The sequence below is a fragment of the Eretmochelys imbricata genome, unplaced genomic scaffold, assembly GCF_965152235.1.
Source record: "Eretmochelys imbricata isolate rEreImb1 unplaced genomic scaffold, rEreImb1.hap1 Scaffold_38, whole genome shotgun sequence".
Classification (NCBI taxonomy): Eukaryota; Metazoa; Chordata; order Testudines; family Cheloniidae; genus Eretmochelys; species Eretmochelys imbricata.
Window position 1 is genome coordinate 445 of NW_027554350.1, and position 23000 is coordinate 23444.

Below are 23000 nucleotides of genomic sequence, written 5' to 3' on the forward strand. Positions count from 1 at the left end.
GGGTCCCCCTTTCCCAGACCAAACAGCCCACCCAGGGGGCAGAGGGAAATGTGAGCAATTCCCAGGCTGCAGGGACAAGTGTAGAGCCCCACCAGAGGGCATCACTCAGTCCCCCTGTGCTGCTCCAGCCCCATGGGTGGGCGTGGGGGGGCACTCCCTTCAGAGCCTCCAGCACTGGGAGAGGGGTGCTTTGCCCAGGGAGCCCTCGGCCCCTTACACCAGAACCACGGCCATCAGGACTCCTGCGTTCTCTTCCTTCTCTGTCCTGCCTCGGAACCCTTAAGGGTCAGGCTCCCTGCCTCAGTTTCCCCATGATGGAGGTGGTCACCCAGCAGGAGGTGTGGGTGGTGCCCTATAGGCCTTCCAGCCAGGTATAAGGCTGGGCCCCCTTCTCCATATGCCAACGGTTGGGGGGAGGCCCTGGCTCTGGGGCCAGCCCACGAAGAGAAGGGGGCCTAGGGCACAGATGAGGTCACAGATTGCTTGGCATATTCTGGTCTCAGAACAGTCGAGGCCAAACAGAGCAACGGGGGCTGGGCCAGCATGCTGCCCCATTCCTAGCTCCCATTCCCATCCCTTGCCCTAGGGGCAGATGGGAGCTAGTGCCCCCCTAGTGGGGAGAGGCCCCATGTCCCATTATTCCCAACCTTCCTGAACCAGCCCCCCTAGCCCCTCGGTGCACATCAAGTCATAGGGGGCCCACGTTGGCATCCCCCCCTTGTCAATCTCAACTGCTGAACACGCTCCACTGCCCAGCCCCACAACCTGGCAAGGGATTCCTACTGAGACGCCCTTCCCCTAGCTGGTTTGCTAACCCCAAGCTCCCTTCCAGAGCAAGACAGCCTATGGGGAAGGGCCCAGCCCCTCAGGATAATCCTACAGCCTGGGGAGGGGTGGGGGAGAATAACCTTGGAAGGCTCCAGTTCAAAGCCCCCTGGTCCCACCCCGCCCGGGGGGGGTCTGCCTGGAGAGCAGGAAGGACCCAAGAAGTGCCCTGGGGCAGAGAGGGAACGGAAAGGGTAAGAGGACCCGCTGCCCCCCCATACCCAGACAGCAGCCCAGGGACATGCAGCGACCCCCCCGCCCCCGTGCCAGGGTGAGACGCAGTGGGGGGGCTGGGCAGGCGAACGGGCAAAACCAGAACTTTTATTTACAGGGGGAGCCTGCGCCCCTATACGAAGGCATTGACCTGCAGATTGTCCACCTGCAGGCTGCCCTCCAGGGCAGCTGGTAGATTTCGATGGTCTCCACCAGGGGCAGCGGCTCCGCCGTCTCAATGATGGCGATGGTCTCCCCGAACTCAGTGCACATGATGGTCTGGTGGGCTGGGCGGCGGGCGGGGCGGGGGGGGCGGCGGCCCCGTGGGTCTTGCGGTGGCTGCGCAGGTTGGAGAGGGTCTTGAAGGCCTTGGCGCAGTGCGGGCAGCGGTGGGGGCGCTCGCCGGTGTGGAATGCGCCGGTGCTCGGCCAGGTGCATGGCCTGGACGAAGGCCTTGCCGCACTCGGGGCAGGGGTAGGGGCGCTCGCCGGTGTGCAGCCGCCGGTGCTCCCGCAGGTGGGTGGCCTGCCGGAAGCCCTTGCCGCACTCGGGGCAGGGGAAGGGGCGCTCGCCCGTGTGCGTGCGCTGGTGCAGCTGCAGGCCTGAGGCCGCCAGGAAGGCCTTGGAGCAGAGCGGGCATTTGTGGGGACGCACGCCCGTGTGGCGCTGCTGGTGGCGGCTCAGCCCGCTGGGGCTGGGGAAGCCCTTGCCGCAGAGGGCTGCAGGTGAAGGGGCGCTGGCCCGAGTGCCCCAGCTGGTGCAGCGCCAGCTTGGCCAGGGAGCCCAGGCCCTTGCCGCAGGACGGGCACGGGTGCAGCTTCTTGTGGGCGCAGCGGTGCTCCTCAGCTTGGCCAGGCGGACGAAGAGGGCGCCGCAGTCCGGGCAGCGGTGGGGCTCGCGCCCGGCGTGGGCCAGCCGGTGCAGCTCCAGCAGCCGCTTGCGGGCGAAGGCTGCGTCGCACTCGGGGCACTGGAAGGGCGGCTGGCCGGTGTGGCTGACGCGGTGCAGGGCCAGCTGGCGGGCCCGCGCGAAGGCGGCGCCGCAGTCCGGGCAGGGGAAGGGGCGGCGCCCGCGTGCAGCAGCCGGTGCTGCTGCAGGTTGGAGGACTGGGTGAAGCGCTTCTGGCAGACGTCGCACTGGTAGGGGCGCTCGCCGGTGTGGGTCAGGTGGTGGCGCATCAGGTTGGCCTGGGAGGCGAAGGTCTTGCCGCACTCGCTGCACTGGAAGGGGCGCTCCCCGGTGTGCGTGCGCAGGTGGTTTCCGGACGTGCACCAGCTTCTTGAAGCTCTTGCCGCAGGTGGGGCACTTGTGCTTGCGCTCCAGCACGTGGACCACCCGCTTGTGCCGCACCATGCGGATGTGGCTGGAAAAGGCCTTGCCGCACTGCGGGCACAGGAAGCCGCCGGCCGCGGCGGGCGAGCCGTTGGGCGCCCCGGCGGCGGCGGCGGGCGGCGGGGCCGGCTCCGGGGCGGGCGGCGGGGGCCGGCTCCGGCTCCGGGGCGCGGGCCCGGGCCGGCGGGGCCCCGCTCTTGCCGGCGTGGGTGCGGCGGTGGTAGAGGAACTTGGTCATGTTGCTGAAGGTCTTGCCGCAGGCGCAGCGGTGCAGGGGGGTTGGCCGTGTGGCTCTTGCGGTGGACCACCAGCGTCATCTCGGTGCCGAAGCCCAGCCCGCAGTCGACGCACAGGTACAGGGCCTCGCCCTTGTGGACCCGCATGTGCTGCTCCAGCGAGGCCGCCTTCTTGAAGACCTTGCTGCAGCTGGGGCACTCGTGCGTGCCGTCCACGTGCGCCCGCTGGTGCGCCAGCAGCCGGTTGGCCGTGGTGAAGCCGCGCTGGCACTCGCCGCACAGGAACTCCTCGGGGGCGTGCTCCCGGCGGTGGCGCCGCAGCTCCTCCGCCAGGCCGAACTCCTGCTGGCACTCGCCGCAGCGCCAGGCCCGCGGAGGGGCCGGCGTTGGCGGCTGCCGCGAGGGGGCGGGAGAGCTGGGGGCCTCCTGTTTGACCCCCTCGGGCACAGCCGGCTCCCCGCTCTCCTTCTCCGTCTCGGTGAAGTGCTCGCCCTGGTGCTCCAGCAGCTCCTCGGGCGTCTGGAAGAGGCCGGCGCACTCCGAGCACTCGTAGGGGTGCATGGTCGGCTGGGGGGCCGGCGGGGGCGGGGGCGGCGGCGGTGGGGGCGGCCACGGGCTCCTGGGCCTTGTGGCTCTGGCGATGGGCCAGCCACAGGTCGGGGGCGGCGAAGAGCTCCTTGCACTCGCTGCACTGGTAGTGGATCTGGCCGGCAGAGGCGGGGGGCGGCGGGCGGGCAGGCTCCTGGCGGGGGTGCAGGCTCTGGTGGGCCAGCAGCGCGTCCGGCGAGAGCAGGACGCGCCCGCACTCCAGGCACTGGTAGCGGCTCTCCTGCAGGGGCCCCGCGCCGAGGGCCACGGCGGGGGCGGCGCCGGGGGGCTGGCAGGGCTCCCCCAGGTGGCTCTGCTGGTGGATCAGCACCTCCTCCAGCGTGTTGTAGAGCAGGCCGCACTCCGAGCACATGTACTGGTGCTGGAAGAAGAGGGAGGGGGGCAGCTCCTCTGCCATGGCCTGTGGGGAGAGACCTGGTGAGCGGGAGGGCAGGGCCCAGCTGCGGGGGGGGGGGGAGGAGTCCCGGGGGGGGTCGCGCCGGGCCCAGCTGCGGGAGGGGGGGGGGAGGAGTCTCGGAGAGGGGGCGCGCCGGGCCCAGCTGCGGCGGGGGGGGGAGGAGTCCCGGGAGGGGGCGCGCAGGGCCCAGCTGCGGGAGGGGGGGGGGGAGGAGTCCCGGGAGGGGGCGCGCAGGGCCCAGCTGCGGGAGGGGGGGGGGGAGGAGTCCCGGGAGGGGGCGCGCAGGGCCCAGCTGCGGGAGGGGGGGGGGAGGAGTCCCGGGAGGGGGCGCGCAGGGCCCAGCTGCGGGAGGGGGGGGGGGAGGAGTCCCGGGAGGGGGCGCGCCGGGCCCAGCTGCGGGAGGGGGGGGGGAGGAGTCCCGGGAGGGGGGCGCGCCGGGCCCAGCTGCGGGAGGGGGGGGGGAGGAGTCCCGGGAGGGGGCGCGCCGGGCCCAGCTGCGGGAGGGGGGGGGGGAGGAGTCCCGGGAGGGGGCGCGCCGGGCCCAGCTGCGGGAGGGGGGGGGAGGAGTCTCGGGGAGGGGGCGCGCCGGGCCCAGCTGCGGGAGGGGGGGGGAGGAGTCCCGGGAGGGGGGCGCGCAGGGCCCAGCTGCGGCGGGGGGGGGGGGAGGAGTCCCGGGGAGGGGGCGCGCAGGGCCCAGCTGCGGGGGGGGGGGGGGGAAGGAGTCCCGGGGAGGGGGCGCGCCGGGCCCAGCTGCGGGGGGGGGGGAGTCCCGGGGAGGGGGCGCGCCGGGCCCAGCTGCGGGGGGGGGGGGAAGTCCCGGGGAGGGGGGCGCGCCGGGCCCAGCTGCGGCGGGGGGGAGGAGTCCCGGGGAGGGGGCGCGCCGGGCCCAGCTGCGGGAGGGGGGGGGGGGAGGAGTCTCGGGGAGGGGGCGCGCCGGGCCCAGCTGCGGGAGGGGGGGGGGGGGAGTCTCGGGGAGGGGGCGCGCCGGGCCCAGCTGCGGCGGGGGGGGGGGGGAGGAGTCCCGGGAGGGGGCGCACAGGGCCCAGCTGCGGGAGGGGGGGGGGGGGGAGGAGTCCCGGGAGGGGGCGCGCCGGCCCAGCTGCGGGAGGGGGGGGGGGAGGAGTCTCGGGGAGGGGGCGCGCCGGGCCCAGCTGCGGGAGGGGGGGGGGAGGAGTCCCGGGAGGGGGCGCGCAGGGCCCAGCTGCGGGGGGGGGGGGAAGGAGTCCCGGGGAGGGGGCGCGCAGGGCCCAGCTGCGGGGGGGGGGAGGAGTCTCGGGGAGGGGGCGCGCAGGGCCCAGCTGCCGGGGGGGGGGGGAGGAGTCGCGGGGGGGCCGGGGGGGGGGACAGGGCCCGCCACTCACCTCGGCCCGGCTGCCGCCGCCGCCGCCTCTCGCTCCGTCTCCTCCCAGCCGGACCCCGCCGCCCGGCGCCTCCTGATTGGGCCCCGCCGAGCAGACGCCCGCGACCAATCAGCGGCCGCGATACTGAGGGGGCGGGGCGGCTCCCGACCTCGGGAGCTTGGGAGCTGGAACGAGGCTGTGCGGCGGGAGAGGGCGTGGCCACCAGGAAGCCCCGCCCAGGGACGCCGCGGGGGCGGGCGGGGCCTAACGGGGCGGGGGCGGGGCCACATGGAAGCCCCGCCCCGGATGGTATTTTATGGAGGGGGAGCGTGTATGAGAGGCCGCCCGACAGTGACCCCCCCCCCCCGAGCCTGTCTCACACCGCGTGTGACACACACAAACAGTGACATACCACAACCCCCAACACTGCATGTGACACACACACACAGCCCCACTCCGCAATGACACACACATGGAGCATCCCCCCTACATGACACCCCACACAACACACACACAGTGACAAACACACACAGCCCCACTCTGCAATGACACACACATGGAGCATCCCCCCTACACAACACCCCACACAACACACACAGCCCCACTCCACAATGACACACATGGAGCATCCCCCCTACACGACACCCCACACAACACACACACAGTGACAAACACACACACAGCCCCACTCCGCAATGACACACACATGGAGCATCCCCCCTACACGACACCCCACACAACACACACACAGTGACAACACACACAGCCCCACTCTGCAATGACACACACATGGAGCATCCCCCCTACACAACACCCCACACAACACACACAGCCCCACTCCGCAATGACACACGCATGGAGCATCCCCCCTACACGACACCCCACACAACACACACACTGTGACAAACACACACACAGCCCCACTCTGCAATGACACACACATGGAGCATCCCCCCACACGACACCCCACACACAGCCCCACTCCGCAATGACACACACATGGAGCATCCCCCCCACACGACACCCCACACAACACACACACAGTGACAAACACACACACAGCCCCACTCTGCAATGACACACACATGGAGCATCCCCCCTACACGACACCCCGTGTGTCACACTCACACACAGAGCGACACAACACACAAACAGTGACACACACACAGCCAGCGATGTACCAGGAGAGACACAGGCAGACAGGACATACTGCAATCTCACACACCCAGAGGACCCACTGCAATGGCACACGGAGTGTGAGACATGACAACACATGCACTGCAAGAGACATGCAGATGGACACACCACAATGACACACACAGCGAGAGTCACACCCAGGAGAGGCTGCCAGGACACACAGCACAGGTACGCAGCAGACACAGACACGCATGTTCACACAGGCTGCAATGACAGACGTACCACATCGGACGCACATCCAGAGCACACAGCGAGACACACACAGCATCACACACGCACACAGCACTCAACAAGAGACACACACAGCGAGATCTGCACACAAACACAAAACACAAGCCCAGGCAACAAGCAGTGACAGACACAGATACACATTACAAAAACACACACACTTCTCCTGCCCATCCTGTGTGTGTGTGTGTGTGGGGGGGGCGCCTCTTCCCCTCCCCCCGCCCTGTGTGTGTGTGGGGCCTCTTCCCCTCCCCCCCCGTGTGGGGGGGCGCCTCTTCCCCTCCCCCTGCCCTGTGTGTGTGTGTGTGGGGGGGGGGGGCGCCTCTTCCCCTCCCCCCGCCCTGTGTGTGTGTGGGGCCTCTTCCCCTCCCCCCCGTGTGTGGGGGGCGCCTCTCCCCCACCCCGTGTGTGTGTGTGTAGGGGGGCACCTCTTCCCCTCCCCCCACCCTGTGTGTGTGTGTGGGGGGCGTCTCTTCCCCTCCGCCTGCCCTGTGTTTGTGGGGGGGGTGCCTCTCCCCCGCCTTGTGTGTGTGTGTGTGTGTGTGTGTGGGGGCGCCTCTCCCCCTCCCCCCGCCCTGTGTGTGTGTGGGGGGGGGCGCCTCTCCCCCTCCCTGTGTGTGTGTGTGTGGGGGGGGGCACCTCTCCCCCTCCCCCAGCCCTGTGTGTGTGTGTGTGTGTGTGCGGTGCCTCTCCCCCTCCCCCCGCCCTGTGTTGTGTGTGTGTGTGTGTGGGGGGGCGCCTCTCCCCCTCCCCCCGCCCTGTGTTGTGTGTGTGTGTGTGGGGGGGGGCGCCTCTCCCCCTCCCCCGCCCTGTGTTGTGTGTGAGTGTGTGGGGGGGGGCGCCTCTCCCCTCCCCCCGCCCTGTGTTGTGTGTGTGTGTGTGGGGGGCGCCTCTCCCCCTCCCCCCGCCCTGTATTGTGTGTGTGTGGGGGGGCGCCTCTCCCCCTCCCTGTGTTGTGTGTGTGTGGGGGGGGGCACCTCTTCCCCTCCCCCCGACCTGTGTTGTGTGTGTGTAGGGGGGGCACCTCTTCCCCTCCCCCGACCTGTGTTTTGTGTGTGTGTGTGTGTGTGGGGGGCGCCTCTTCCCCTCCCCCCGCCCTGTGTTGTGTGTGTGTGTGTGGGGGGCGCCTCTCCCCCTCCCCCCGCCCTGTGTTGTGTGTGTGTGTGTGTGGGGGGGCGCCTCTCCCCCTCCCCCCGCCCTGTGTTGTGTGTGTGTGTGGGGGGGGGGAGGGGGGGCGCCTCTCCCCCTCCCCCCGCCCTGTGTTGTGTGTGTGTGGGGGGCGCCTCTCCCCCTCCCCCCGCCCTGTGTTGTGTGTGTGTGTGGGGCGCCTCTCCCCCTCCCCCCGCCCTGTGTTGTGTGTGGGGGGGGGGGGGCGCCTCTCCCCCTCCCCCCCGCCCTGTGTTGTGTGTGTGTGGGGGAGGGGGGGCGCCTCTCCCCCTCCCCCGCCCTGTGTTGTGTGTGTGTGTGGGGGCGCCTCTCCCCCTCCCCCCGCCCTGTGTTGTGTGTGTGTGTGTGTGGGGGGCGCCTCTCCCCCCTCCCCCCGCCCTGTGTTGTGTGTGTGTGTGGGGGGGGGGGCGCCTCTCCCCCTCCCCCGCCCTGTGTTGTGTGTGTGTGTGTGGGGGGGGCGCCTCTCCCCCTCCCCCCGCCCTGTGTTGTGTGTGTGTGTGTGGGGGGCGCCTCTCCCCCTCCCCCCGCCCTGTATTGTGTGTGTGTGGGGGGGCGCCTCTCCCCCTCCCTGTGTTGTGTGTGTGTGGGGGGGGCACCTCTTCCCCTCCCCCCGACCTGTGTTGTGTGTGTGTAGGGGGGGCACCTCTTCCCCTCCCCCGACCTGTGTTTTGTGTGTGTGTGTGTGGGGGGGGCGCCTCTCCCCCTCCCCCCGCCCTGTGTTGTGTGTGTGTGTGTGTGGGGGGGGGGGCCGCCTCTCCCCCTCCCCCCGCCCTGTGTTGTGTGTGTGTGTGTGGGGGGGGCGCCTCTCCCCCTCCCCCGCCCTGTGTTGTGTGTGTGTGTGTGGGGGGAGGGGGGGGCGCCTCTCCCCCTCCCCCGCCCTGTGTTGTGTGTGTGTGGGGGGGCGCCTCTCCCCCTCCCCCCGCCCTGTGTTGTGTGTGTGTGGGGGCGCCTCTCCCCCTCCCCCCGCCCTGTGTTGTGTGTGTGTGGGGGGCGCCTCTCCCCCCGCCCTGTGGGGGGGGAGCAGTTTACACGCTTTGGCCTCTTACGTCAATAGCGGAACCGCCCTGCCCCCACGGCCAGCCCTTTACGCCAGTAGCGCAGCCCGACCTCCATCACGCCGCAAAGCCCCATTATAAGCCGGCCGCGCAGCTGCCACTCAGCCTCCCCGCTTACGTTAGTAGCGTAGCGGCCTCGCTCCCTGAACCGACCTCTTCCCAACTCCTCGCCTCGCGCATGCTCGAGGCGTGACGCCAGGAGCGGAGCGAGTCAGTCCCGCCCCCACACGTGGGTCACGAGGACACAGGCTGAACATCCGCGTGCCAGGCGCGGTGAGGTTGGAACGCGGGGGGTGGGGGAGACAGTGTGTTAGTGGGAAAGCGCACGCGCAGGGAGCTGTTATTTAAGCGGAGGGGGCGCTTCGCGCCTGCGCGGTGGGTGGGTTCGAGAGTGGCGCGTGCGCCTAGTTCTTCGGGCGGCTTCGACGCATGCGCTGGGGGCGGGGATAGGGCGGCAGCAGTTGGAGGGACGCATGCGCAAGGTGGGGCGGCGGGTGGCAGTTGAGGGGAGACGCATGCGCAGAGGTATCGAAGGTGCCAGAAGGAGCCAAGCCGCGGCTGGGGGCGGCGAGACCTGGGTGAGGTGGGGGGCCAGGCGAGGCCGTGGCAGTCGGGGGGGCTGTGGCAGGCTGGGGTGGAGGGTTCAGGCAGGGGGGGTTGTGGCAGGCGGGCAGGGGGGGCTAGGCAGGTGGGGGGGGCTGTGGCAGGCTGGGGGGGAGGGTTCAGGCAGACGGGGGGCTGTGGTAGGTGGCCAGGGGGGTACAGGAAGGTGGGGGGGCTGTGGCAGGCTGGGGGGAGGGTTCAGGCGGGGGGGGCTGTGGCAGGCTGGGGGGAGGGTTCAGGCGGGGGGGGCTGTGGCAGGCTGGGGGGAGGGTTCAGGCGGGGGGGGCTGTGGCAGGCTGGGGGGAGGGTTCAGGCAGGGGGGGCTGTGGCAGGCTGGGGGGAGGGTTCAGGCAGGGGGGGCTGTGGCAGGCTTGGGGGGAGGGTTCAGACAGGGGGGCTGTGGCAGGCTTGGGGCAGGGTTCAGACAGGGGGGCTGTGGCAGGCTTGGGGGGAGGGTTCAGACGGGGGGCTGTGGCAGGCTTGGGGGGAGGGTTCAGACGGGGGGGCTGTGGCAGGCTTGGGGGGAGGGTTCAGGCGGGGGGGCTGTGGCAGGCTTGGGGGGAGGGTTCAGGCAGGGGGGGCTGTGGCAGGCGGGCGGGGGGGCTAGGCAGGTGGGGGGCTGTGGCAGGCTGGGGGGGGAAGGGTTCAGGCAGACGGGGGGATGTGGTAGGCGGCCAGGGGGGTACAGGAAGGTGGGGGGGCTGTGGCAGGCTGGGGGGAGGGTTCAGGCAGGGGGGCTGTGGCAGGCGGGCAGGGGGGGCTAGGCAGGCAGGGGGGCTGTGGCAGGCTGGGGGGGAGGGTTCAGGGGGGTACAGGCAGGCGGGGGGGCTGTGGCAGGCTGGGGGAGGGTTCAGGCAGGGGGGGCTGTGGCAGGCAGGCAGGGGGGTACAGGCAGGTGGGGGGCTGTGGCAGGCTGGGGGGAGGGTTCTGGCAGGCGGGCAGGGGGGTTCTGGCAGGTGAGGGGGGTTGGCAGGCGTGGGGGGGCTGTGGCAGGCTGGGGGGGAGGGTTCAGGGAGATGGGGGGCTGCGGCAGGCGGGCGGGGGGGCTAGGTAGGTGGGGGGGCTGTGGTAGGCTGGGGGAGGGTTCAGGTGGGCAGGGGGGTACAGGTAGGTGGGGGGGCTGTGGTAGGCTGGGGGGAGGGTTCAGGTGGGCAGGGGGGTACAGGTAGATGCGGGGGCTGTGGCAGGCTGGGGGGGAGGGTTCTGGCAGGCGGGCAGGGGGGTTCAGGCAGGCGGGCAGGAGGGGCCGTGGCAGGCGGGCAGGGGGGTTCAGGCAGGCGGGGGGGCTGTGGCAGGCTTGGGGGGAGGGTTCAGGCAGGCGGGGGGGGGCTGTGGCAGGCTTGGGGGGAGGGCTAGGCTGTGGCCTCCTTTGCCTGGGGGGAAACAGGCGAAGGGCGTGGGGCTGTGTTGGCAGCTTGTGTTGTTTTTCTTGTCTGTCTGGTTGCTGCCACCTTGTGGCGCCTTTGCTCTGGGAGACCTCTGTGGGGAGCCATCATGCCACTCAGCCATGAAACAGCCATTTATGGCACCCAAGCTCTGGAAGGGGAGTGGTGCTTAGAGTGGGGGTCGGACTCCTGGGGTCTGTCCCCAGCTCTGGGAGGGGAGTGGGGGCTGGTGGTTAGAGCTGGGGGCTGGGAGCCAGGACTCCTGGGTTCTATCTCTGGCTCAGGGAGAGGAGTGGGGACCAATGGGAGAGAGCAGGGCATTGGGGCTCTAAGGTCTGTGGGGGAATTGCAGCCCGACGCTTAGCAGAGGACTAGAGAGGGAACCCAGGTGTCCTGGTTCCCTGTTCTGAGCGCTATGTTGTCACTCCTGGCTCTGTTCTGAAGAGCTATGTATGACTCTGGAGGGAGGAATAGCTCAGTGGTTTGAGTACTGGCCTGCTAAACCCAGGGTTGTGAGTTCAATCCTTGAGGGGGCCATTTAGGGATCTGGGGCAAAAATTGAGGATTGAGCCTGCTTTGAGCAGGGCATTGGACTAGATGACCTCCTGAGGTCCTCCCCCCCCCCTCCCCCCCCCCGGATATACCATGACTTCCTGGCTTTTCCTCTCCCCAACACTGCACCAGGTGCTCTCCTGCTCCGGCTCACAGTCCTGCTGTGTCCTTTTGCAGATGCTGTTTGTACTCAAGTCCCCAGAGAGATCTTGTCCTGTAGGATTCTGCACAGATTCTCCATTGAGCCCTAACACGTGTCAGACCCCCAGTCTCCTGCCCGAAAGCGCTTCCCATCCACTGCCCTACCCAAAGCCAGAGCTGATCTGCAGGCCTGTGACCTGGGATGGCTGAGAGGAAGCGGCCAGTCATTTCCCACCCCTGGGAGGAGGAGGAGTGCTTGGAGTACTACGGCATGGTGTCCTTGCACCACATGTTCGAGGTGATCGGCTCCCAGCTGACGGAGAATGATGTGGCTGTGCTCTCCTTCCTCCTTGATGAGACCCAGCCCTGGACCCACCCGCTGGACCCCAGGCTGTGGGCTGTGGTGGAGGAGGACAGAGTAGAGACCCCCTCGCCTCTTCTGGAGAGCTGGCAAAGGAGGAGCCGGTGCTGGCAAGCTCCGGTGGAGGCAACCGGGAGCCTAGAGGTGGTGGGCGAGCGGCACCAGCCCAGGAACGGGGTGGAGCTGCTGCTGGAGCTGGAGAAGAGAGGGAGATGTGATGAGACCAATTTCCTGCAGCTACTGCAGCTCCTGCGGTTGCTGACCAGGCACGACCTGTTGCCCTACGTCACCCTGAAGAGGCAGCGGACAGGTACCAAGGCTTGGGAGGAGAAGGGGGCTGGGTTTGTGGGGGTGGAGAGCTCTGAGGTCTGCCTGCTCTGAGCCAGATTTGGGACAGTGAGGCATACAAGGGGACAGTTTCCATCCGCTGAATCCCGCTGTGGTGCTGTCCCAGGGGAACTCACCTCTCTTCTCCCCCTTAGTGTCCCCTGAGCGATACACCTACGGCCCGTCTGTGACAGCTTCCGACCGGCAGATGGACAGTTGCCTCGGCTCAGCCTCTGCAGAGACCCAGCCCGATCAGTGGGAGACAGGTATGGTGGCCGGCTATGCTGGGGTGGGGGGGGATGTATAGCCCTCTGCCATCACCAACCCCTTCCCCTTCTGCGTAGCTGGGAACATGACCGCAGGCCATTGGCCTCTTTTCAGGCCTATCTCGTCTGAGGAGGCCTCCATTCCCTGGGGAATGAGCATGGATCTCAGCCCTGATGTGTAGTGGTGCAAAATTCTGCTCCTTCTCCTTCCCCATGGAGCAGTGCCCGCCCCCTGGACGTGTGGGGAGCTGAGGGCAAGGGCTGCATGGGAGGTGGGTCCTAAATCCCTCTCCTTTCCCAGTGCCAGGGGTAGAAAGCAGGAGTCCTGGCTCCCCAGTGCCATTTATCTAGCCACTAGACTCCATTTCCCTTGTGGAGCTCTGCTCTGAGCTCTTGCCCTGTTCTCTTGCCCTGCTCTGAGCCCTTGCCTCTGTCCTGTTACCCATACCTTCCTTCTCTTCTCCAGGCTCCAACTCCAGCAAGAGGAAGCGGGTGAGCAGAGGCAGGGCACGGGCCAGTGCCCTCGGCAGGCGGCGTGGGGCCAAGACAGTCCCTGCCCTCAAGCAGGAGCCCCCATCCCCCACCAAAGTGACCTGTGGTAGGTGTCTGGCTGGCGCATGCCTAGGGCCCCCTCACCTTTGGGCCAGGCCATGGAAAGGCTCTGGTTCCTAGTGGGGGATAGATTGGAGCCTCTTACTCTTTCCCCCAGCTGGGGTGGGGCAGGGACACTGGTCTGAGTCTCTAACCAAAGTGCAGGCCCCTTCCGTGTCAATGACTTCGAGGGGGCGCTGCGCAAGTCCAGTGGGGTGCCTCACCCCAGCCCTGTGGGGGAGCAGGGAGTCCTGGCCCACTCCTGTGAGCCTGTGGGTCCCGTCCCCCTGGCCGTCCCGCTCTGTTTCTTCTCTTGTGGCTCTAACTGTCGAATGGCTACACCTCGCGTGAGGGCGGGAGGAAACGCCTGAGGTGTGCCGGCCCTCGGGTGTTGGGCGCTGGCCTGGACGGGGCCTGACTTCCACCCTGTGTTATATGCTGGTCTAGGTGCTGAGCCCAGGGCCAGTACAGACTAGGAGGAAGAAGCAGAGGATTTAACGGAGGCAAATAACTGAGTGAAAGCTGGTTCCGCTGCAAGAAATTCTAATCCCAAACCAGATTGATTCCAGCTCCGTGTCTGTACAGCCCCTAGCGCGGGAGAGCCTGGTGCGGGACTGAGGTGCTTGGGTGCTATTGCAGAGCAGAGAGCTGAGATTGATGCTTATTCCTTTCAATCCTGCCCACAGCAACCTAGCTCTTGGGACTGTGCTTTGTCCCCTCTTGGGGTGCCATGGGGTTCGGCTCTGCCCTCTGTCTGCCTCGTCAGGAACTTATTTCTCAGACGCTGCCTTTAGACTCGCAAAGGCCAGCGAGGCTGGCTCCTGCAGTAGGTGGTTGTGTAAAGTGCCAGTCCCAGGTGCTGCCAAATTCCTGGGTTCTAGGCCCGGCTCAGCTACTGCCCTACTGGGAGGGTTTAGGCAAGTCACGCTGCCTCTGTGTGGTTCAGTTTCCACATCTGTAACCTAGAGATAACGATCCTGACCGATTGGTAAAGTGCTTTGAGATCTATCAGTGGAAAGCCCTGTCGGAGCCAGGACTTAGCATTATTCAGCTCCAAGAGTTCACAGACCTGACTAGAAGGTCAGGGCCTGATAGTCAAACATGGGTTCTCTGAGCTCCTCCTGCTTAGGGGGGGCCCCCCGCTAGCAGGTTCTGCGGGGGGTGGCTTCTAGCAACATGGAAGCTGTCTGGTGTCAGCCATGACCTGAGGGCAGACTAGGTAGTGGAATGATCACGGCTGACCTTAAATTCTAGGAATCTAGCCTGGCTCATGGCCATTCCCAAATGCTCCCCTAGCTTTATTAGAGCCCAGATGCTGCCCTTCATGGGGGTAGCTGTCTCAGTTCCAAGACGGTGGCCTGGATTTCTATCTCCGAGACCAGCATATAACCCATGCGCCCCGCTCAGCCAGCCGGGTGCCGAGCACCAGCATCACCACCGCTCTGTGTCCTGGTGTCTGTGTCGGTGCGATGCGAATGACCGGAAAAGCAAACTGCACAAAAACGCTCTCTTCCCGTTTGACCAATTTGCAGGCCATGGGTTCTAACGAAGAAGGTTCAAAAATAATTCAGTGAGTGTCAATACTGCAGCTTCACGGTGCAGCTAAGCCATCCGGCGGGTAGGTGCACGGATCGGACCCTAAGCTCCCTTCCACGCTAGATTGTTGCCTGTCTGTTTGATAATGTTACCTTGCTTCTTGGGGGCACAAGTCCCAGGACCGCTGGCGAGGTCCAGACGGCAGCTCTTCGTTCATAACTTTCCTGAGCCCCAGGAGGCTGTGTCCTCCCCTTTGTCTGCCTTCCAGGCTAGGGCCTGGGGACTGGTCTGATTTTCCTTGGGATCACGATTTTTTGTTGCTGCTGCTGCTACTTGATTTCTGCCAATTCTCTCTCAATCCACCGTTTAAATTCCAGGTTACTAAGCAAAAGTTGATGATAAAGAGACCCTGTGTCTCTAATGCAAGCTACTCAGAACTGTCTCGCAAAGGTAACTGACTCCAGCGCACCCAATCTCTCCTGCAGTTGTCGGTGAAACCCATCATGTTTTGAATGTGTGCTTTAAACCCCCACTGCAGGGCTCTGACAGAGGGCTCCCCCCACATGCATGCTGATCCAGAGAGACCTCAGCAGTGCTGAGCCCACCCCCCCTTTTGGGACAGTGCCTATGTCCCTGCCAAGAGGGTCTGGCCGCTCCAGAAGGGCACGGCGGGGAGTCTGTGCCACAGACCCCCAGCAGGGCTGATGGGAGCGGCTGCTGCATGCCAGCTCGCATGCTGGGGTGCCAGTGAGAACGGGGGATGGACCGAGTAACCCCCAATCCCCAGCGTGCTGGATTCCTGCCTGACTCCATCCAGGAGCGGACAGCCGGTGGTTCATGTCTCAAATGGTCCCCAACGCGTGCCGCTGGTCGCTGCTGGAGCCACAGAACAGGCTTGGAACCTGGCACCTTCCTGCCAGCCGCCAGGCTGATACGCCCCCAGCCACTCCTCAGCGCAGCCTGGTTAACAGCCCACCCCTGCTGCGTCACTAGCTCCCCCACACTCCTGCCCAGCAACAGTGAGCCTCCAACTGCTCCCCCGATTCGACAGGGGGTGCCTCTCAACCCCCCAGCCTGGGGTCCAGTCAGCAGCCAGCCCCCCTCCCCCCCCGCAGCTGAGGTTCTTTGCCGTATTGATGCCCAGAGTGATGTCTTGCTGTTACCATGTGCTAAAAAATTTGAACCCTGTTGCTCTCGGTCCACAGTTGAGATCACCCCCCTGGAAAAGCATAAGTATCGGCCCATGCAAGCGGGCCGAGTACCAGGCTCTGGTAAAAACCCAAACTCACTTCAGAGCATAGCCCCCGTGGTGCCCCTGCACCAGGGCAGCCCCTGGCCCCAGCAGCTCTGCCTGTTAGCTGGGCTGCGAGGGACAGGACCCACAGATGCTGGTGGGGCCCAGGTCCGTGTATGTAATGAGCTCTGCGCAGACCTGGCAGCAGAGGTTGCCAGTGCCCGTCCTGGCGAGGGACTAGCTCACCCACCCAAGGTGTGGGGACTCCGGGCTGCTAGTGCCAAAGTCCCGATCAGCTGGTCACTCCTGCTAGTGAGCTCTGCTCAGCCTGACCCTCACATGATAGCATGTGGGGAGCCATCAGAGCAGCAGCCCCCACTCCGCGGTGGTTGGTCGTTTACAGCTTTGAGCTGCTTGCTTTGAGCTACCCATGGCTTTCCCCAGCTGCTGGCAACAGTTTGTCCCCTCTGTGGGGCTGGGCATGCCTTGTCCATGTCCCGGTCCTTCAGGGCCCCAGGGGGCCACTAGTCTGGGAGGGGGCAGCAGTCCCAAATGTCTGTAACCTCAGCAACTACTCAGGGCCCCATCTCTCCCAGCCACAGGTGGGCAGGCTTGATCCCTGGGGGAGGAGGTGACCCCAGTCCTGTCCTGCCAGCCCTTCCAAGGAGGGAGCAGGATCCCAGTGTGTTAACGACAGGTTTCAGAATGACAGCCGTGTTAGTCTGTATTCGCGAAAAGAAAAGGAGGACTTGTGGCACCTTAGAGACTAACCAATTTGAGCATAAGCTTTTGTGAGCAACATCTCACTTCATCTGATGCATACTGTGGAAAACTGTTTTCCACAGTATGCATCCGATGAAGTGAGCTGTAGCTCATGAAAGCTCATGCTCAAATAAATTGGTTAGTCTCTAAGGTGCCACAAGTCCTTTTCTTTCAGTGTGTTGACGTCACCCAGGACGGCTGCCCCCTGCTGTTTCTGGATTCAGGGATCCCTTGAGCCAAGCCTCCAGGCATAGCAGGTGTTGCTGTGTCCCAGCTGTGTGTGGTGTCAGTAAAACAGAAGGAAGCTGTCAGCCACTCAGCGTGTCGCTGGCATCTGGAGGAGCAGGCTCGGGCGGGAGATCTGAGCAGGAGGCTTAGGGGTGGGGATTGCTGCCAGGGCACCCTGCGACGCCACCCCCCACCCCCAGTCTGGATTGCCTGACTCCCGATTGCTCTGAACCGTGGAGACACAGGGACTCTGATCACAGCTTGTGCTGGCATCCCAGACAGACCGCAGCCCTAACGGGTGAGAAGGGCTGTGGGCAAGGGCACCAAGCCCAATCACGTGGCCAAAACGGGCATCCTGTCTCAGCACACCTCTGCCAGCCCCTTGCCTGTCGGAGCTCATCACCACCACCTTGCCCCTCTGGCAGCCTGCATTGGGCAGGACCCTAGCACTGCCCCCTCGCTGGAAGGTGGGGGGTGTCTCGCAGTGTCAACAGAACAGTGTGGTTCTGGGGGTCATGGGCTCTGGGCGGGGTTGCCTTGGCAGTGGAGGCCGGGGCTGTGACTGCACTCTGAGTTAATGCTTCTACAGGTGAGGACCACAAGACAGAGCCATTAAAGCAGACGGCCTTGTAGAGCGTATGTAACACCCACCTGCCTCTCGGGTTCTTTATGTGACCGTATCTTGCTCTGTAGCCATTGTTTATTTTCCCTTTGGCACCCCCTGTTTGGTTTTGGCCTTACTGGCGGCTGATCCAAAACTACACCCCACCTCTTCCCGGCCGCATGGCAACAGCCAAACCCTGCCAAATCTGGGGGACAGGAGGCTGGAAAAGCAGATCTTCCAACCAGCTGAGCGGGGCTAGGGCAGGAAGGGCCAGCTGAGGAGATCGTCAGTCACTCTCAGCCCCGCAGCAGTGGGGCGCTGATCTCTCACAGCGGGCACAGTCCCAGAATGGGCTGCATCTTCGCGATGGGGGAAATCTAAGGAGAGAGCGGGGCTGGGGCAGAGCTGCCCTGGTGGATCAGTGGGGAGGCAAACTGGCTGGGTGGGAGCTGGGGCAGGGGAAGGCTGAGCTATGTGGGCCCACAGAGCTGCTCCAGAGGGTCTTGGCTATCTAGGGCTGGTGGGTCTGAGGTGCCAGGGGTACGAGGTGAACGTTTGGCAAGGTTTGGCTGTAGCCCTGTGTCGAGAGGATGCTCTAGGGGGGGAATCCGGAGCCCTTGGTGGGCCGGCCCCTAGGCCTGTTCAGAGCCGCCCTCCCCCCCAACGTCACTGCATGAGCGCGCGGTCTCTGTGTGCTGCTGGCCTGTGCCCTGTGGCTCTAACGCCCCATGTCTCTCCTTCCCTCCCCTCCCTCTCTGTCCCTCTTCCCCCCAGACATCCGGCTGCGGGTGCGTGCCGAGTTCTGCCAGCACGAGCCTGTCCTGCGGCAGAACGTGCTGTCCAACAAGCAGCACCGGCTGGAGCGCCAGTTCGACATCTTCGGCCAGTCCAACACCATCCTCAAGTCACGCGACCTGGGCTCCATCATCTGCGACATCAAGTTCTCGGAGCTGTCCTACCTGGACGCCTTCTGGAGTGACTACATGAACGGCTCGCTGCTGGAGGCCCTCAAGGGCGTCTTCCTCACAGAGTCCCTCAAGGACGCCGTGGGGCAGGAGGCCATCCGGCTGCTGGTCAACGTGGACGAGGATGACTACGAGGAGGGGCGCCGGCTGCTGCTGGAGAGCCTCGGCCCCCAGTGACAGCCCCTGTGGGGCGGGAGCGCAGCCTGGCCTCCGGGGAATTCAGTCTGGGTATGTAGCTCTCCCTGCCCCTGCTGGGTGTTAGCCACCTCGGGTAGCCGCGTGCACACACACACCAGCCCCATCTGACCCTGGGTCCCAGCGCCCTGCGTGCTAGCCACCATCGCTCCTGTTCCCCACCCACCACGCATACACACCCCTCCCCTCCCTCTATGCTAGTCACCAGCACCCACAGTCCCTTCCCCCCACGCTAGCCACTATTCCCCCCAGTCTCCTCCCCTCCCCACACACACATACACCAGTGCCTGCCCCCCCGTCCCCCCCCACTAGCCACCATCTCTCCCAGTTCCCCCGTCATATCATCCCCCCCACGCTAGCCACTGTCACCCTGGGTGCTAGCCGTGGCCTCTGTGTGCTTGCCACTCCTGCCCTGGCTGCTTCAGGGTGCTAGCAGAGGAATCTGCCCAGGGTTGGGTAGGGAGCCATATGGTGCGTGGGGGGGTCCCTCTGCTGTTGCCCTGAGCCCTCCCCCTGTGATGCTGGGCCATGGCAGTGCCTGCCCTGCACCTGGCACTTACCCTTCTCTCTCTTCTCTCCCAGGTCTCGGTCTGTACTTTTTTCTGAGCCACTGGAGCTCATCCACTTGGGCCACAGAGACTCCTGAGAACAGCCTGACCCGGTCTGTTTGCTGCCACGGGGCAAACCTCTGCCAGCCTGCGGGCCTCCAGCTGCCAGCCGGCCCTGGGAGCCCTCAGCCAGGGCTGGGCCAAGCACTGGACTCAGTGATGCCCCTCCTGTATTGGTGAAGAGGCAGGACAGGCAACTCCAGACGCACAGGGCATGGGGCCAGCCCCCTCGCCGGCGTGCCGTGGCTTGTGTCCCCGGGCAGGGGCACAGGTGACAAGGAGACTTGACCTTTAATTATTTTGAGGACGCAGACCTGGTTTTCCTCCTGCTGTCGTTTTGGCTGCCTCCCCCGAAGGCTGGGGAGAGTCGGGGAGGGGCGGGAGTTGGAGAGTGGGAACCTTGGAGTCGCTTTTCTTCGGGACGTTTTCCTGTTCTCTGGTGATTTGTACATAATATAAATATATCGGGGGGGGGGGAGACAGGGCTCAGGAAGCGGCTGCAGGAATTTGCCCTCTGAGCCCCAGGGGCAGGGGGTGTCAGCTGGTGTAATTATTTAAATAGATGGTATTTTTTTAAGCAAAAGATGAAGAAAAAAAAAAAATCCAACCAAACAGCCCAACTTGATCTTTCTGACAAATGGTTTTGCAGCGTCTTGTATCAGGGGGTGGAAAAATCAATAAAACAAAGAGAATTTGTCGAGGAGACTCTCCGTGAGCGGACAGTGCCTGTTCCTTCTCCGCCAGCCTGGGGAAGAACCCCAGAGTCCTGGCTGCTGCTCTTCCTCCCCCCCCCCCCACCCCCCCCGGTGCAGGGGTAGAACCCAGGAGTCTTGGCTCCCAGCCCCCCTCTCCCCGGGCTGGACTGGAACCCAGGAGACCAGCTGTAGTAACGTGTTTGGCTCTTCCCCGAGTGGGAAGTCCGGTGGTGCTGAGTCGCCTTGAAGGAGACTGAACTGAGCCGCCTTTTCCGTGTCCAGTGCAGGCCTTTGGAGAATAGTGCTGGGCCGGTGCCAGAGGACGTGGTCCCGTCAGCCCAGCTCTTGGGCTGCTGGTGCCCTGGTTCTCCCACAGGGTGGGGGCATGTCCTGGCCACTGGGCTAATCACCTCCCCCTGCTCTTCCTCTCACCTCTCCAGACTGCAGCCCCTGTGCAGCTGAAAGCTGGGGTGTCTGGGGGACCCACAGCTCCCAAGCCAGGATCCAAGGATCTGCCCAGAGGGAACTGCTGTAATTTGATTTCCTAGGCATGCCTCAGTTTCCCTATGTACTTTGCATTGCTACCCCAGGGGGCAGAAGGGTTCCAGAGCTGCTCTTGGAGCAGAGCAGGAGACGAGCAGCCATCTGGGGCCAGACCAAGTGGCCAGCTTCGCCCAGGGTCCCAGCAGCTGGTGCCAGGTGCTTCAAAGGGAATGAACAGACCAGGACTTGAGGGATCCATGCCCAGCGCCTGGCAGGCAGCGGCTAGGGGCACCTAGAGCATGGGGTTGGGTCCTAGGCATGTGAATAGGGTTTAAAAATAGTAACCGTGTAACCTATTAAAATTCTGTTGCTTAACTGTTAAGGAGTTAACATGGGGAACAAGGGGGCTTGTTCCATAAGACTGATGCGTATTGGTTAACTGGTTAAACTTTTACATCTCCGTTGGGCCCCTGATCGTCCTGGCCAATAGCCATAGAGGGACCTATCCTCCAGGTTGTTGTAGTTTTGGCCTTCACAACAGCCCCTGGCAGTGAGTTCCACAGGTTAACTGCTACATGAAGAAATACTTCCTGTTCTTTATTTTAAACCTGCCACCTGTTAATTTCATTGGTGAGCAGAGGTTCTTGTGTCACTTCCTTATTCACCACCTCCACACCAGTCGTGATTTTATAGCCCTCTAGCATATTCCTCCCCCCGTCGACTCTTTTTCCAAGCGGAACAGTCCCGGTCTTATTAATCTCTCCTCATATGGAAGTGGTTCCATCCCCCTCATCCTTTCTGCTGCCCTTCTCCGTACCCTTTTCAGTTCTAATTTATCTTTTCTGAGATGGGACAAGCAGATTGCACGCAGTATTCAAGGCGTGGGCGTACCAGGGGGTTATACAGAGACATTATATTTTCTGTCTTATTATCTCTCCCTTTTCTAATGGCTCCCAGCGTTCTGTTCGCTTTTGACGGCCGCTGGCTGCACAGTGAGTGGATGTTTTCAGAAAACTGTCCACAATGACGCCGAGATATTTCTTGAGTGGTAACAGCTAATTTGGACCCCATCATTGTGTGTGCATCGTTGGGACTGTGGTTTCCAATGCGCATTACTCTGCACCTATCAGCATAAAATTTCATCTGCCATTGTGTTGCCCAGTCACCCAGTTTGGCGAGATCCCTTTGTAACTCTTCGCCGTCGACTTTGGCCTTAACTATCTTGAGTAATTTTGTGTCATCGGCAAATTTTACCACCTCACTGTTTACCCCTTTTTCCAGCTCACTTGTGAATATGTTGAATAGGCCTGATCCCAGTACAGAGCCCTGGGGGACCCTGCCATTTACCCCTCTCCACTGTGAAAAATGGCCATTTAGCCCGACCCTTTGCTTCGTGTCTTTTAACCAGATATTGATCCAGAAAGGACTTGCCCTCTTATCCCACGACTGCTTAGTTTGCTTAAGAGCCTTTGGTGAGGGGCTTTGTCACAGGCTTCCTGACAGACCACGGACACTATAGCCACTGGACCCCCCCTTGTCCACACGCTCGTTGACCCCTCAGAGAGCTCTGGTAGGCTGGGGAGGCCTGACTTCCCTTCACAAAAGCCCTGTTGACTCTTCCCCAACGTCTATGTTCTTCACGATGGTTTCAGCCAGCGTGCCCGGGACTGAAGTCAGCCTTGCCAGCCTGGAATTGCCGGGGTCCCCTCGGGAGCCTTTTAACTCTGTCAGTTGTCTGGAGCAGATGGGGACCCAAGCGGTAGTTTACCTACCCCAGTGAGCAGTTCTGCAGTTTCACTTTTGAGTTCCTTCAGGACCCTTGGTGAATCCCATCTGGGCCTGGTGCCTTGCTACTGCTTAGTTTATCAGCTTGTTCCCAACCATCCTCTACAGGCACCTCAATCTGGGACAGTGCCTCAGATGGGTCACCTCAAAAGCCTGGCTCAAGTGTGGGAATCTCCCCCAGATCCTCTGCAGAGAAACTGAGGGAAAGAATCTGTTCACCGTCTCCCCTGTCTTCCTTGCCTGCTCTTTAGCACCTTGCTCTTCCAGGGCCCCGCTGCTGTTAGTTCTGGCGTCTTGGGCCACTTCTTCAACTTCTCCCTCCGCCTGCCCTGTTCCGCCTTTGCCCTGGATGTGCCGGCGTCTGCTCCTGCCTCCTGTCTAGGGTAGGATGAAGTGGCTGTTGGAGGCCTGGCTGCGACTGAGCGGGATCAAGGGAGGGTCTGCAAAGCCGCGGGGTCCCCGCTACCCAGCAACCACTGGCTCGAGGGGCTTTTGCTGCAGCGTGGCTGCGTGGGGTGCTCATGCCCCGCTCTGCTGTGCAGGCCCGGCCCTGCCCTGCCCCGCCCCGCCCCGCTCGAGGGGCGTCAATCCCTGCGGCAGGCACGCGGCCCCCCAGCAGCCCGGCTCCCCGGCCGTGCTGGGCAGAGCTCCCGGGGTGAAGCAGGAGGGCTGAAGCCCAGAGGCTCAGTCTGGGAAGTGGGGTGCTGACCCTCCCCTAGGGCGGACCCCTGGGGATCTGGCCCATTGCAGGGCCCCTGAGGGGCTATTGGGGAGCAGGGAGCACAGAGGCTGGGGGTCCCTGGCACCCTCCACTCCATTGGCCACATGGGGGTGTCTCCTGTCCCCTCCCCCAAGCTGGCCCTCTCCTGGCCACACCACCTGTCCTGGTCCTGTGGCTGGGAAATTAGGCCCCCCGTCACTCTCAGGGGTGTTACCCCAACCGGGACGGGGGGAAGCTGGGCCCGCTCCCCCTTGCCTGTGTTTGGCAGGAATCGCTCCTGCCAGGCTCCCGGCTTCATCAGCTCCCTCCCTGCCCCACGCTTCCTCCCCCCGGCTTGGTCTCCCCGCGGGTGGCGCCCT

At 64.4% G+C, this 23000-nt stretch overlaps 1 protein-coding gene and 1 pseudogene across 2 annotated transcripts; one reads left to right on the forward strand and one right to left on the reverse strand.

Annotated features, from left to right (window-relative positions):
- Positions 1–1126: 1126 nt before the first annotated feature.
- LOC144258826 (uncharacterized) lies at positions 1127–5054 on the reverse strand (annotated as a pseudogene). The gene is made up of 2 exons (XR_013344796.1): positions 4974–5054; positions 1127–3615 (listed from the first exon to the last, which is right to left on the reverse strand). The product of XR_013344796.1 is annotated as an uncharacterized LOC144258826 (transcript).
- A 4041-nt stretch (positions 5055–9095) lies between these two features.
- Positions 9096–19662, forward strand: DEDD2 (death effector domain containing 2). Its single transcript, XM_077806940.1, has 6 exons — positions 9096–9177; positions 11317–11951; positions 12124–12234; positions 12701–12832; positions 17964–18382; positions 18932–19662. Exons 2-5 carry the CDS (start codon positions 11483–11485, stop codon positions 18329–18331), a joined length of 1080 nt encoding a protein of 359 aa, XP_077663066.1. The 5' UTR covers positions 9096–9177; positions 11317–11482; the 3' UTR covers positions 18332–18382; positions 18932–19662.
- Positions 19663–23000: the final 3338 nt, after the last annotated feature.